At 40.9% G+C, this 15775-nt stretch overlaps 2 protein-coding genes across 4 annotated transcripts; one reads left to right on the forward strand and one right to left on the reverse strand.

The window, feature by feature from the left end:
• Window positions 1–1112: 1112 nt before the first annotated feature.
• On the reverse strand, window positions 1113–10363 carry ss18 (SS18 subunit of BAF chromatin remodeling complex). Of its 3 annotated transcripts, XM_079648526.1 has the most exons (11): window positions 10180–10363; window positions 9623–9699; window positions 9439–9523; window positions 8444–8600; window positions 7434–7658; window positions 7100–7270; window positions 6711–6788; window positions 5769–5891; window positions 3791–3921; window positions 3301–3363; window positions 1113–2609 (listed from the first exon to the last, which is right to left on the reverse strand). In XM_079648526.1, the coding sequence occupies exons 1-10, from the start codon at window positions 10246–10248 to the stop codon at window positions 3346–3348; spliced, it is 1134 nt and encodes a 377-aa protein (XP_079504652.1). In that variant the 5' UTR covers window positions 10249–10363; the 3' UTR covers window positions 1113–2609; window positions 3301–3345. The 3 variants fall into 3 exon arrangements, 1 of the variants encoding a protein (XP_079504652.1); XR_013802412.1 differs by having other exon boundaries at window positions 3301–3921; XR_013802413.1 differs by lacking the exon at window positions 6711–6788 and having other exon boundaries at window positions 3301–3921; window positions 10180–10361.
• Window positions 10364–10933: 570 nt separating this feature from the next.
• On the forward strand, window positions 10934–14179 carry psma8 (proteasome 20S subunit alpha 8). The gene is made up of 7 exons (XM_079648527.1): window positions 10934–11132; window positions 12038–12164; window positions 12369–12493; window positions 12689–12811; window positions 12922–13041; window positions 13530–13592; window positions 13683–14179. Exons 1-7 carry the CDS (start codon window positions 11031–11033, stop codon window positions 13779–13781), a joined length of 759 nt encoding a protein of 252 aa, XP_079504653.1. The 5' UTR covers window positions 10934–11030; the 3' UTR covers window positions 13782–14179.
• The last annotated feature ends 1596 nt before the right edge of the window (window positions 14180–15775 follow it).

The following is a 15775-nucleotide window of genomic DNA, read 5'->3' on the forward strand; positions in this document are numbered from 1 at the left end:
ATATTGAACAAGATAATCATCCTCTCAAATGATGTAATGCAATGCTGTCCTGTATCTCTCCGAATAACTCATTTAGAAGAACACAGCCCAAGTCATGTTTTCTGTGCGGGACTACACTAACGCTAATCATTTAGAGAAATTCTTGAGCAGAATTCCTCCTATACCTCACTTTTGGTTCTGTGTCCATCCATTTAAATTCATGAGCGTTTAAATGAGATCTTTCATAGGAGGTAAGAGTCTCCTTGCCACCTCTTCATCCTCCCCCAATGGCCTCAGACACAGTCACAGGAGGAGTGACTTTGTCCGACCCCAATACCGTCTGCGAGAGCGCAGCTGAGGGCAGCAGCTGCCAGGGAGGACTGGTGGGGGAGCGCCCAAAACGCCAGCTCTGCCAGGCAAAGGGGCCGGGGGGAGCCCCAGTGGCAGCTGGGAAGGGTGGGGCGGCCAGCTGTGGAGCAGCAGGATGGCGGGGTGATAGGAGATGCCACTAAACCTGACCAGGGATACACAAATGCACATATACATTTTATACGTAGGCATGCTCAAAAGGTTCACACTGCCCTTCTGCTGCAAGCACCTGCATCCCCACACACACACACACACACACACACACACACACACACACACACACACACACACACACACACACACACACACACACACACACACACTCATCATCCGCACCAAGGCAACCCAAGCAGTCTGTGGCCCTCTTAACACCAACACCACTCTCCCATCATGTGCTTCGGCCACACATCTGGTGTACCATCTGTATCACTCCCCCCAATGTGACAGGTAGTCCCTCTCCCTCTCTGGAGGGAGCAGAGGGGGAAGGAGGGACACGGAAGGTAATTTTGGGTGTAAATGTGCTCTGGACCTCTCTGGATGCATCTGGACAAGGCAGACATGCTGCTGAGCGGTGCAGGGTCATTATCAGTAGGAAGCTGATTACCAGATACCAGATGAAGACATAACAATTATATCATACTGTCACATTATGACAGCACCAATAGTGCACATCTTTTGTATGTATGTTGTCCTCAGGATGAATGATTTAGCACTTCACAGTTAATCTCAATATAAGGTCAAATGCTATAAATAACAAGTCATGGTGTATTAAAGATTCTTCCAATTTATTGTAATGTACAGTTATACATTGCCATGACACAAATGTAACCACTTGGATGGGGTGCAGAATGCCAAATATTAAAACAGCCATATAAACAATATCGGAGGACAGTGAATTCCTCTTCTTCACACCGCTGTACAGATGGGATCAATAAAGTATGCACCATGAAACAGATATCAAGCCAGTGATATAAAACTGCACAACAAGTCTTTACTGTGAAACTAAGGAATCCATTTGAGAACATTATTTTCACATCTTATGTTACATATTTGACAGTAACAATCTCTATTATTCACACACAACACTATTTGAATGACATCAACTCAGACGTTTATTCAAAGGGAAAAGGGGATTCCAGCATTAGCAAGACTAACAAAACAAAATGTACTTACAGAAATATTTGTGGTGCTTTTATGAAGAGAAAAGGCTCAGAGAGAATGGACTTACAATTTGCAGTGGCATCTGCTACATTTCACCTATGAGGGCATGATAGTCAAATAAAGGCCTGTTGCATTTATTCTGTCAGGTATGAGGAACAAAGTAAAAATCTTTTCATGACCAACATTTGATATTGACTGTTTTCAGACTTAAATACCTAGCTTAACACAGAATCCACCAAGTCCATGAGCTGCCAGATATTAAGCATTTTATAATTCCAGGGATGATGTTTGTATTTTTCCTTCACGGATTTTCTGTTCATGTCATTTAATGTTTCATTTTTACACAAATAATTCATACAGCGCACACGTCACTGACGTAGCAGATCCAATTGAATAGGAATACAACTCAACATAAAAAAACTAAATGTGCTGGATGGCATCATCATTAAAAAAACATTGACACATACACTTCATGAAATAAACAACACAGCTTTAGTACTAGTTCCCAATGTCTTATACAAAGTTAGCTTGATCTAAAAAGCATAAAATATATTTATACATCATCACATACATCAAGACACGTACCATGGCCTAGCGGGAAGTTCATCTGGTGCAATATTTCATCTTCAAGCCCCCACACACTTTTCCCTACTGCTGGCATTATTGCTTCTTATAAACATCGAGCTAAAAGGATAGAGAAACAATGCACCACAGTAGATTGAAACTGTTCATTTAAATTGTCTCTGATATCGAAAATGTTGTCAGTCCGTTTCACAATCTGCAATGCTAAAGGATAAGGCAGTTCCATTTTTTAAGGCATTGCTGCTGAGACATACTGGACCGGAGGGTGAATCGCGGACTTTGACATTATCAAGTCAATGTACATGATAAAAAGAATACATCTTATAGGCAAAGAGATGGGAAAACGTATCTTGTATTTTTGAGTGTTGTATGTTCATGTCAGAGAGAATCTCAGCGAGCTACAACCATCATTTGAGTCTGCTTTGCAGTTGACCAGAGGTCAAAGCTCAGACAGATCAGAGCAGAGCGGTGTGGGTTGCTGGGACCATCTCTCATTGCTGGTAATTTCCATACTGGCCCTGTGGAGAAAATGTGAAAGACTTGTGTTACTGGTCTGTTAAAAAAACAGATATTAAAAGCTTATATTTACAAATGTTCTCAAAAGGGTGCATCTGCTGGTTTTGACCAGCAGGTGGCAGGATGGACTCACAACTTGAGAGCTCTTAATTCTATATGTTTACTTCAGGCTTCTGCAGCAACATGGCTGAGGACCCAGGATAGTCCCATTTAGAAAGTGGACACTTGTTTAAGTGAGACAGTGTAAGGGTAAGAGTAGTATCAGATGCATTCTTAAAACAGGGGTCGAAGTATGTGTTTGGCATTGATGGAAATGACAATGGACACCAATTTTGAAAACAAACTTATTTAAAAAAAGGCATTTATACAAAACATTTTAATTCCAATATGCATCATGTAATCCTAAGCACAGTCATCCTTAAAACCAGTGTTGTAGATAGCAGAGTTTAAGGACACAGCCAAAGCAGTAAGCTTTCCGCTGTCTCCCTGCAGACTAAGCATGCTGTGTTTCTGACCTCATAACTTACAATTCGACCCCTGGTTAATAACAAAAGAAAAAAGAAACTTAAAAAGAGGAAGATAGAATAAAGATAAAGACAAAAGAGGGATAGAAGAAACATAACAAATGCAAATTAAAAAGCTAGGTGGTCAAACGTCTAGATTTGACGTTGAGGTCTTCACAGCAACCATTACCTTTGCTTCTTACAGAGCTAGTCAGGGGTTCAAATCCCCGGGTCTTTATTTCCTCATGTGCCCCTGAATATTCAAAGATACAAATATCAAAGTATAGCTGTGGTCCCCACATAAGACCACAGGAAATACAGGGCAACAAATGGATCTCCCTTTAAACACTGGAGCAGTCTGCATCAAGTTTAAGGAAGAATTCTCTTAAAGACCTCGTATTTCACTGAAATGGCATTCCTTATAAGCCATGATATATAACTAAGACTCAATAAACAAGACAAAAGTAACACATACACTCTTTTGGGGAGAACAGGTTCAACCCCACAATATGATGAGCATGCAAAACATCCTACTTTTAATATTTACCTTTTAACACATTGGTCTCTGGTCTCACTAAACAAAATATACAACTAAGTCTGGAATACACATAATACGGGACGAACTAAGAGCGATGTGGCAACTAGTCGCTGTGACTGTCCGGTGTTGTGGGAATACTCACCTGGTCATAGCCATAAGGGCGTTGTTGCTGGCCCTGTGGGGGTCCAGGCTGGGGGGGGCGGTACCCTCCATACTGCTGCCCCTGCCCCTGAGGATAGTTAGGATACTGTCCTGGGGCACTTTGGGAAGGACCTACAACAAACATTGAAAAATCAATTTGACAGAAAATGCGTGAGTCGACAAAATTAAGTGTAGTCGGTCCTTAGTTTCTTTTAAATAAGCAGAGTGCTATTTTTAATACCAACTTAAAATGAGATGGACAACAACTGAACCGGCCCAAGTTTTGCTCATTAACTGTTTCCATGTCCTACTTGTTACTCTGAGAACTCTAGGGAATCCCTCAGTATACTATTACTAATGGGCTGCAATAAAAAAGGCTGATGGATGTCAAAGACAGGATGGTGGGTATGTCAGGCCCATTTGTTTAGGCTGCCTCCACGTCTGACTCGGTAATGATTGAAAATGGGTGAGTCAGGTTGGAGCCGGGTGGTGGCTCCCTGATGCAAGAAGACATCAAGGAGATTCTGTTGGTCTTCATTAAAAAAAAAAAGGAAGGAAAAATAAAAATCCCTTCATCAGCCCACATACACTGTAGCTATCTATGCAGGTGCCGTGGAGGAGCACGCAAAGCCTGACTGTGGCTGAAGTCAAATGAGACCCACGCAGCATCGTTAGGAGCCCATAATGTCTTCTGCTGTAGAGCATAACCTTGTGGGGGCCTGCGAGAGGAAGCATGCGTGTGTGCCAGATGGATCTCACCTCACAGCCTCTGCCTCTCCACCAGCTCATTACTAACAGGAGCTCGGGCTCAGACAGACAGTGACTGATGGAAAGTTCCGGAGAAAAATGGGATGATGAAGGAAAAATACCAAATAGCTGCAAGAGCCCAAATAGCTACATTGCAAGTGGAATCCTTTTGTTAGAACTTATTTATGTTGGTTCAATGTGAATAATCTAAAGTTGAACATATACATATGGAATCACTATAACTCAACTCTTACTTAAGACTCCCAGACATTCACCTATTCATGATTTTTATCCAATCCACTTTATTTCTATAGCACATTTTAAAAACAGAGGGTTTGCCAAAGTGCTTTACAAAGAACATAACATTATAACATATAGTATTACAAGAATAGATCAAAGGCACACATAAGAATAGATACAAGGCACACATAAAGGCTATGGACAGACAATAAAGCATACAAATAGGTAGAGCATAGCTCAGACTGACTCAAAAGCGAGGGAAAGAGGTGGATCTTAAGGCGGGACTTAAAAGTTTGAAGAGTGGGGGACCATTTGACATGGGGGGGGGGGGGGCCGACCTCAAAGCCCTTGAGGGGGTGTACACCTGTAGGAGGTCGGAGATGTACTGAGGGGCCAGCCCATTAAGCCATTTAAAAACAAACAATAGAATGTATGTGTTAAGATCTCCATGACTGTCCAATTATTAAGAGTTAAGCCATAACCAGTCAAAGTTACAATCTTCTGTCATATACCTTACACATTTTTTAATATGATTTCTTGTTCATTTTAGGATATGTACTGGTTACATGTTGCTTTACTTCTTATCCAAAATGCTAGGAGTTCAAAATGTTTGGCTGGCAGTCAACACACACTTTGCCTAATGTCTGTACCCATCAGCCAAAGCTGCTCTCCCACTCCCTCAGAACAGTGTGTCATATCAAACTGAAGCACCAGGAGAAATGCAAATGTGGTGCCAGCCACCACTATACTGATTACATTTCTCTTCCACCAAGCTCCAATCCCCAACCATTCATTAAGGTGCTTCTTTAATTCCCTGCTTTTGATGATGTCTTGACATGCATTTGGCACAGCTACATGTCCAAGGGGCAGTAACCAGCAACTTACCAAGGAGGAATTAGTATTCAACAGATGAACAAAAAGGTACATAAAGAGAGACGATACTGCCTCCTGCAGGACAGAAATGTGCTCCTATTCCAGAGAAGGCAACTCACCGTAACCCTGCTGCTGTGGGGGGTAGCCCTGCTGCCCTGGGTACTGCTGCTGAGGGGGGTAGCCCTGCTGCTGGGGGGGGCCTTGCTGGTAGGCTTCCTGCTGTTGGCCATACTGGGCATTACCTTCAAGAGGCAACAGCACGCCATGTGAGAAACACGTTTACAACTACAGAGCAACAGCAAAGAAAACAGCCACTCATAAACCAGCCGTGTATTAGTAACATGCGTATTGTTTTTGAAATGGCTGGACTTGAAAGAAAAAACACATGTAAAAGGTAAAGGTAAAAAAAAGAAAAGGGCAGTCAGTGTAGAGAAAAAATAAAGGAAACAATTAAGTAAATGTTAATTGAACAAAGAAAGAGAAGGAGTTGTTGGTTTGAATCTGTAATATGTCACCCCATAAACACACCACCATGGAGAACATTGGAAGTACATCAAGTGTTGTGTCTGTATTTAGAATATACGGTAGTGTTTGCCTGTTTCTAAAAAACTATTTTTTATTTATTTTTTACAAGTCACTAGCTCTTCTGCAAATCAGTTTGCAATCTTTATTCAATGACAATCTGAAGAATTAACCTTTTACTTAAAACACAACTTTTGCCATTGAGGCTCACACAAGACTCTGTCCCTGACTTTCCTTTCAAAGCAACAGGTGGAGCAACAGCCACAGTAGGGGGAGACGGAAGACACTGGGTAGTTGCTAACTTATCTAATGACTGCAGCATCTTTTGGAAAGTGCACTCTGGCATGTGGGTGTTTTCTCAAAATTAGAGGCCATATTATTTTTTCTTTGATTGAGCCCAAAGTCACTTTTGATTTCCCAGAAAATAATGAAGAAACTGAAACATTGTCGCAGTCTCTTTGCATCATTTGTGTTTTAACACAACACCTGGGTTTTATTTGGTTGTTGGTTTTCTCCAAATGACTGGAGGGTTCTCCTACCTTCTGAGGCTCCCTGTCCTGCGTGACTGTACTGGTCCCCATAGTAGTCTTCCTGCCCTGGGTACTGCTGAGGGGGTCCTACATACACATACACACAACATACACACAAGTAGATTCAAGGTGTTGTTGGATCGGTCGTGTGAGGGGAAGAGTGGAGAGGATGGATTCCTTGTCGCTAGTTCTTGTTTGAAGGTTTACTTTTGATCCCTTGACTAATTTTATAATTGGACCCTTTGGGTTACATGTTTAGTCATCAAGATGTCTGTGAGCTGCAGAAGTGGAAATTGAGGAAATTGAGAAGAACAAGAGTAAAAAAAGGGAGGGTTAGGGAGAAGAAAGGCCGACACTCACAACTTGCACGCTTCACAGACACACTTTGACGGGTATACCTTGCTGTGGGGGTCTGTAGGGAGGCATTGGCCTCTGCCCCATGACATGGTTCCCTTGATTGACCTGTCCCATCATAGCCATTGGGTTCTGCTGTCCTTGGTAGTGCTGTCCACCGCCACCAGGAGGCATGTTATACTGCTGAGAGGGAGGCTGCTGATGCATCATGGGGCCTATGGAACAACAATAACAGTTAACCCTGAAACTACACAAACGGAAAAAAACATGCAAGCAGTTTATCGCTTCTCACATGCAGTTAAATGATGTGCGGGACATACCAATAAGAAAGATGATAAAGTAGAAAACAAGGGGAAACAAACAAATTGGGTATTTTACCTTGAGTGGGCTGCATGTTCATGTTTGGCCGGGGCCCGTAGTTACCCATGGGCTGGCCCTGGGTCATGTTCATTTGGCTCTGGGCTGGTATGCCCTGGGATGAAGGGACAGTGTGGTTGTAACCACCCATCGAGCCATGGCCGCTGGGGGGCATATTCATAGAGCCACTGGGTATGTTCGGGGGCTGGTTGGGACCGGGACCTTGCATGGGCATGTGATTGGGCCCTGGAAAACAAAGATGATTCATGACTCTCGACATACATATTTACTGAAATAATATTGTGTTCATTTCCATAACACTGTTGCTCTGTAAATGACTGTTAGCTGAGGCTCTGTTTTTATATCACAGAAAATGCTTTTTTTAAATAAATAGAAATGACCTTGGAGACATGTTGGAGGTTTGGGGTTCACCAAAGCTGTGAGTAACTTATGAATCACCTGCACCTCTGTTTAAACAGTTCATTTGTGTTGGGTTATCTCTTCGGCCATTCCTCTCTTTCAGCAATGTTAAAGCTGGTGACAAAAGTCAACGCTAAATGTAACACCTTATATTAACAAATGAAACAACTTCCATTAGACTTTTTCATGGTGCAGGAGCTAAAAAAAGATCATCCCTGTTGTGAGCATTTAATGGAAATCCAGGAAACAGCATGGCACTGAATGACTGAACAGTGAACACACTACCAGTGGAAAACCAACTCTATAGCATTAAGTCCAGTCAAAGAAAAAAAGCTGAAGCTCTTTCTTTACAATTGCAAACATACAAAACAGATGCTGAAACAAAAGCATGATATTTGAGAAAATGGAGGGAAAACCATGATCAAATGAAGGACAAGTCCAAGACCACCAGCACTGGCAAAAAGGTGACATCATCCTTCAGCAGAGCAACCTCCCTCACAGTTCTATGGTGTTGCTAGGCAACCCAAGAGAGACAGGGACTGAGGGAGAAGAAGGGCAAAGAGAGAAGAGAGAAAGACGAGGGAGGGGAGATGAGGGGGGGGGTCACTTACCAGGCATCTGTCCATTCATCTGGTTCTGCATGTGAGGGGCTGTAGGGCCACCGCTGACCATTCCTTCCGAGGGCATATTGTGACCATGAGGAGGCTGAGGGGGGACTCCACTTTGGTTCATCCCACCAGGGCCCATGGGCATGTTTTGAGTGGGCGGCTGCAGGCCGAAAAAAAACACACATCAGCTGACTCAAAACACATCTGAGCCTGATCCGCTGGAAAGAGAAAACTCAAGGAGAAAAGCAGATAAAAGATCTCTGCAACAAAGTATCGTGGAGTTTAACTGATGACTTCAATTAATCAATGATGATTGACTACAAAAAAGCATGTATGTGTATTTTCTAAATATTAAATTAATCTTAGCAAACCCGGATAAGTATATTTTACAAATTGAAGTGCACACAACACGTCCAAACTGGTGCTTCATTCATAAATATGATCCGAGATATTTCAATACCAAACATTAATACTTGAGGAGCACTTTAATGCATCTAGCTTTTAAACTCCATTGTATGGGTCAAGCTTAAAAATGTGGAATTCAACTCTTTCCATAACTTTGACATCCCTGGGGTTATTTTTTCAAACATTGGAAAACTCCACTGAGAAGAACAGAACTCATTATACAACTGTTTTCACAGGCTCTGTAGTACTCATGACAAGCAAACTGATATCAAAGTGTTAAACAGATATCTTGTTACAAGAGTCAGACTGGGGGCAAAACGATGAAAATAATCAGGACCATGATACATTTTAAACAGTTTAGTTTTTAAATATGATTTAGTGTGGGACATTATACATTTGGAATGACTCATGTCAGATGATCAATACGTGTAACATGACAGCTTCTTAATACATTTGATTTGATATTTTTGTATTTTACCTGAACCAATTCCTAAAGTTTTTGCTAAAACAAGAGCTCAACATTACCTTGTGATGCAGAGAGGTTATACAGTTGTTCATTCATTCAAAAACAAACAGCAAGGACCAATACTCACAGCAGGGAGGAGAGACTGCATGTTCTGATTGGAGTCTGCTATCGTGGCCAGGTACACTAGATTTCTGTGAAGCATCTGTTGATACCTGGGCAGGGCAGGTGGAGAGTCATCCATATAGGTTATAAGTCAAGGTTAACTTAAAAATACTGCAACAAGCAGGTAAGAAGGGATTTTCATAACTTACTGTGAACATTCTGCTGTTTTGCCTTTACTCTGGAAGTCCATTATACACTGGATAAGCTGGTTGTTTTCGTCTAATAACTGGAATAGCAAATGCAGAGATTCATTAAGGTTACGCGTAATTACACAACATTTACAATGAGTAAGACGGCGTAATTTTGTATTTTAAGCACTCTTATTTCTGGTGGGTTTTCCGCTCTAATTTGAAAAACAATTGGGAGGATGGGGGCGTTTTGTTATATGCGAGTGTGCATTTCTAGCTAACAATAGACGCATCTTGTTAGCTAATGTTAGCTGTCCTTGGCTAACAAAACGACAGGCCCTCATTCAATTCAAGTACATTTACACATTAGTCCAGTAAATCGACCTAAAACCCCTCGTCGACACGTGGCGCACTGACTCCAGAGAGGTTCATATTCACCGCGCTTTGACCCTGCACATTTGTTCCCGATGTATTCACAGTTGGACATGGATGGGCACTGCTACATATATTAGCTCAAAGTCTAGCACCGTCTGATACCATTGCCTCCATCCCGAAACGCGCTAAAAAATATGAATTACCTTTTGTATTCCAGCGGGTGTTATATCACCCTTTCCACGCTGCCTGTGAGGTGCAAACGCCACCGACATGGTGATACTCTAGGAAGTTAGAGGGGAACCAGAGCATAAAATTCAAAAGAAGCTAACACGTTTAACAAATCGGTAGAGCTCAAACAGTTCAGAAAAGGATTCCATTTTGTAATGCAGTGGTCCGTTTTGGGGGGGAGTTGGTCACATTTGAAAACATATTCGATGCTATTTTTTTTGTTCGAGAACAACGATATTAGTTTCGGTTACGATTCAATACAAAAAAATACAATACTTCAACATATTTAATTATGTAGTCAAAAGCATACATATTGTGGCTTAATTGAATTACACGTTCACCTATTTTCCTTATAGTGGAACAGTCTAGATCTAGTCCCAGTGGCCACCGGAAATGGACTGCTCAACAAAAAGGGGAACAGTCAGATCATAAATATGTTTCTGACTATTATAAATGCTAGTGCAGGAGGTTTGAGCCAATCATAGCTTGTAAAACTGTTTATTAGGCTTATGATTTTTGTTCACACAATGCATCCTCGTTCCACATTACCTGACGAACCACACATGTAATAAAACATTGCATTTTGTATTACAACTTTCAGATGAAAACATTGTTCCGCAGAGCAAATCAAATAGTGACTATTATTATCAAAGTGTATGTACAACTTTCCTTTAGCAAACCCCCACTGTTGGTATCGCCCCAGTTCAGAGGTCGTGCGCATGCCCAGTTTTCAACACACGGCGGGCGGCTTCACAAATTGCTAACTAGCTGAATCATTTGGTGGAAGTCTCCTTGTTTCTCGTGATTGTATTTGTGTTGCAGTGCAATGGCGGCAAGATACGACAGAGCTATTACTGTCTTCTCTCCAGATGGTCATCTCTTCCAAGTGGAGTATGCACAGGAAGCTGTAAAGAAAGGTTCCACAGCTGTAAGTCCGAAAATGAAACAAGTGCTTAAGCTAACGTTAGCATGTCAGTTAGCCATCAAGCTAAGCTAGCGAGTAGCAAGCTCTCTTGTTAGTCTTGTATTTAGTTATCTAATTTTGTTGTTTAACAACATCTCTTTCACTCAGATGTTGTGATTTTTAACAACCGTGTCGGACTGCTCATCTTTAACTTCCTTATGTAACTAACACAATAAGAAATGAGAGTTACTGAAGATGAGAACTAGCCAACATTTTGTCGCTGTGTCACTCTGACAGTAGTTTCAGTTTCATTGTGATAATGAAAAACTAAGAGTATTTCACCGTTTACACAAACATTATTTTATGACTTGGTCCATTAAATACTATTTTGATACTCCAATTGCGTAACGTTAAACAATACAATGTAAGTGAGTTTTGTGTCTGCTTGCTAATTTCCATGTATATGCACTTGGCGGCCTCCTAGTTGCACTAAATTAAACGGAAGGTCTGTTAACTAAGTCTAACTTTAGTCTTTAATACACTGAGTTGCCTATTCATCGTTTAGAGATAACTTGTGCAGTTATTTGTGTAACTGTATAGCTTCTCTAGGAAGTTCTGGAAGAATCAATGTATTATCCAAATGTCTAATACGTCTATTGAATCCTGATTTATTCACGGTTTACCCTTTGACCCCCAGAAGTGTAGCTTGCAGCTTAATAGTGTGATAGAAATCTCCATAATGGAAAGACGATTTTGTTGAAAAGACTCGATATAATACTTGGGCCTCAGTGTAACAATTGTGTGGGATGGGAATCTAAACCATTAAATACCCTTTTTTTTAACTCTAAGTCTGAAAGTGGTCACTGTGGTCAAAGAAGGCATCGTGAAGACTGGTTATTTGTTTGACTGTTTGATTTATTTTTCCGCAGGTGGGAATCAGAGGTAAAGACATTGTTGTCCTTGGTGTCGAGAAGAAATCTGTGGCAAAGCTGCAGGAAGAAAGGACTGTCCGTAAGATATGTGCCCTGGACGAGCATGTCTGCATGGCTTTTGCAGGTAACTGAAACAACAAAACCTTGAAAATGTTCAAAACTGAATATTCCTTTCTCATTTAACATGGCACAGTGGACAAATGGACTAATATAAGTTATCATTTCCACTACGTTATTACAGATGTATATACCAGATATTAGGTTTTTGTCTCTGTTGTATTTTACCTGTATTTTGTACATACAACTAACCTCTTTTAATTTCTTAAAGGTCTGACAGCAGATGCCCGTATCGTGATAAACAGAGCTCGGGTTGAGTGCCAGAGCCACAGGCTAACTGTAGAGGACCCAGTCACAGTGGAATACATCACACGCTACATTGCCACACTGAAACAGGTACCTTACCATCTTCATTTATTGTTTACTATCAGTTTACTAAAAGACAATATTCAGTGGGCGTGATCATAAAATAGCTTCAGTTTGTGTGCTCTAAGAATAGTTCAGAAAACTGAAACCATACGCTATTTGATTGTTAAAAAGGTGTGTTAGAATGACCAATCACATCTGTCTTTACATCGATCATATCTGTAGCGCTACACTCAAAGCAATGGGCGCAGGCCATTTGGGATCTCTGCGTTAATTGTTGGCTTTGACGACGATGGAACCCCCAGGCTGTACCAGACGGATCCTTCAGGAACCTACCATGCCTGGAAGGTCAGTGAGCTTGCTCTTCATTTTGATTTGGGTTCGACTTGTACAACAAGTCAAGTACACGGTTTATATGAAATTCATTTTAAATCTGTTTTTTTACTTGAAAAAAACAGGCAAATGCCATCGGTCGTAGTGCAAAAACTGTAAGGGAGTTCCTGGAGAAGAATTACACAGATGAAGCCATTGCTGGGGACAATGAAACAATCAAGCTGACTATCAAAGCCTTGCTCGAGGTAAGGTTAAAAATTAGTACTGACCTATATTTGAATTAAGTCACTTTATCTTTGCCAGAGTAATCCTATTGTAAAGCATTCTAGTAATATTTCCATTTAAATATACTGTATGTAGCTAATGTTTCCAGATGTGAGCATGTTACAAATGATAAGATAATTTCCAAAGTATTTTTATGTACCACTTTAGTAATTTAATACTGTCCTGTCTTTGTCAAAGAGTATTACCTTCTGCCAGAATCTAATCCTCCATTCCATAAAACCGCCTTTTTTGCACATTGTTAAATCTGTACATTTTATTTTTCCATGATAACTTAAGTGTTATTCAAATATTTTATTTTTAAAGCTAAATGAAACGCTTACCGAGATAGTCCCAATAGTTTAGCATTGTCTTTTGTGTTTAACCGTAATATTAACTTGAGTCCAATGCTACAAGAGTTAATGTCTGTGATTTATTTGGATATTTAATTCAACGTATATGTTCGTTACAGGTTGTCCAGTCAGGAGGGAAAAATATTGAACTTGCTATTATCAGACGAAACAAGCCACTCAAGGTGAGCCACCCGCAAATGAGAATTGGCTTTTGTATTTTTATAAATCTTTAATTTATTTGCTAATAATGGCTTTTTCTTATACATTTGCAGATTTTGGAAGCCAAGGAAATTGAGAGCCTGGTGGCTGAGATTGAGAAGGAAAAAGAGGAAGAGGCAGAGAAGAAGAAGCAGAAAGGCAAATCCACTTGAAGCAATCAACTGAGACCTTTTCTTCATTGCACTTGAATGACAATAGAATATTTGGGTTGCAGATATTAGTAAGTTTTAGAGGGTTTACTTCTCTCACAAATTTCATTGTGCAGAGCTAAATCATAACTTGAGATCTGTTCATGTTGTTCAAATGTTTTGCGTGTCATCTGCAAAGAACATCAATTACCCATAATTTCACTTATTGAGTTGACAGATATTTAAAAAGCAAATGCATAGATCTCAAGTTAGGGATTAGTTCTTAAACCACGCTTACAGGATGTTTTATATCATACACCAAACAGCTCCGATGGGATAACTCAAATGTTGAAATAAACCAGTTTGTAACATTCAGAAACATGAAAACGAAATGCTCAATAAAAGCTGACTTGTTTGTAAAATGGTTTAAGTGATTTCAAAATCCAATTTCAAACAGTTTGTTATGCCTCATGGCTTTTCTAGATAGTGTATAAGGCTGAATAATATGGTCTTAACTATTGGTGCAGTGACCGCTTTCTTTAAGAGAGAAAAGGGGACTTTTTAAAAAATAAATAAAAAAAAGGCAGAAGAATGGGTCCCACCTCTATATTGATTATCCTACTGCAAAGCAAGTACTGCGATAAAGATAACTACAGTTTAAAACACTACTAGCGGCAGTATACCGTGTGGCTGTAAAGTGCAATGGTTTTCATTTATCAGCATTCTGTCACACAGACCTGGAAGATGGGGAAAAAAGGTAGCTCAGATTGCTTTATAAAGTGCTCACCTCTCCCTCAGTCATTTAAAACAAATTAGTGATGAGCGAATGAAGTGTCTAATGGCGGCCCAACGAGACTCCCTTTTTGCCTCTCCTTTTTAATTTCACCCTAAATTCGCTTATCAAGCAACCGCTGCTCTGAATTCTCAACGACACAATTATGGCCGGCGGTGTGGTAGGGCTGCTTAATGGGATCCTGGCCTCAGACCCCAGTGGGAACTTTCAGTGACTTTAATCTGGAGCCCTTTGAAAAGTTGTACCGTGCTGTGCTGAAGAGCCCCAGGGGTTCCCTCTGACTCTCACCAAAGACATAATGGTGAATGGTAAAGTCCTTCATTTAGAGTCATCTCCCCAAGCCAGGATTTCCTGAGTGGGTGCCCTGGATGCCTTGACTAGAGAAATTGCACTTTGTCTGCAATTTGTCTTGTTTGTGAGTCTTATAGGTCGTTGTTTAGGTTGATGTCAGAGCATCAATTAAGCATCTGATATTACTTGTCATTCCTAATGTCATCAAATCCCAGGAGGGCAATTAAAATGGAGTTTGTTTGACTTACAGCCATTTCATCCGTACACTAATTGCCCTACTAATGCATTTCAAGTCAGAGTTTTGCTAAGATTACTGTCACAGGCACTGGTTTGGTGATGCTCAGGTTGCAGACAAAGAGGTGCTGAATCCACCAGACAAAACAAGCTTAAGGTAAACTTTAATAAAGTTTATTATAGGTAATCCTCTAGCTACAGAGGTTATCTGATCCATCTTGTCAATAGTGCAAGGGCAGCTTATTTTGTGCTGCTGCTAGGACTCCTTCTTTTGAAATGCTTCTGGGAAGAGTTTTCTTTTTCTTTCTTTTTTTTGTTGTCGGCATTGTTGTTGCCCATAATCAGCGCTACTGTGCCTCGGGACAAAGTCCATCTCTCTCATCGCTGGCTGCTGCTCATCATTAATGCAGAAAATAATGGCTTCACCAGAGGTCATCGGCGGAACGAGGCCTGAGGACATGTACTCTCCGAGCAAGAATGCACAGTGCTGCGGGCTGTCGACTGAGTGCATTGTTTGTATGCACACACACACACGGCTTAGAGGCCAATTGCACATACACATGGCAAACACTATTAATGTGAACACACAACAGATTTTTTTTTTAAAACTGCCCACATCTCCTTTTCTCTTGATCTGTCATGCAATTGCACTCTAGGCAAAGTGTGTTCTTACGTTGTAGTGCGAACATACACGGGGGGG

Source organism: Notothenia rossii (assembly GCF_949606895.1).
Source record: "Notothenia rossii genome assembly, chromosome: 9".
Classification (NCBI taxonomy): Eukaryota; Metazoa; Chordata; class Actinopteri; order Perciformes; family Nototheniidae; genus Notothenia; species Notothenia rossii.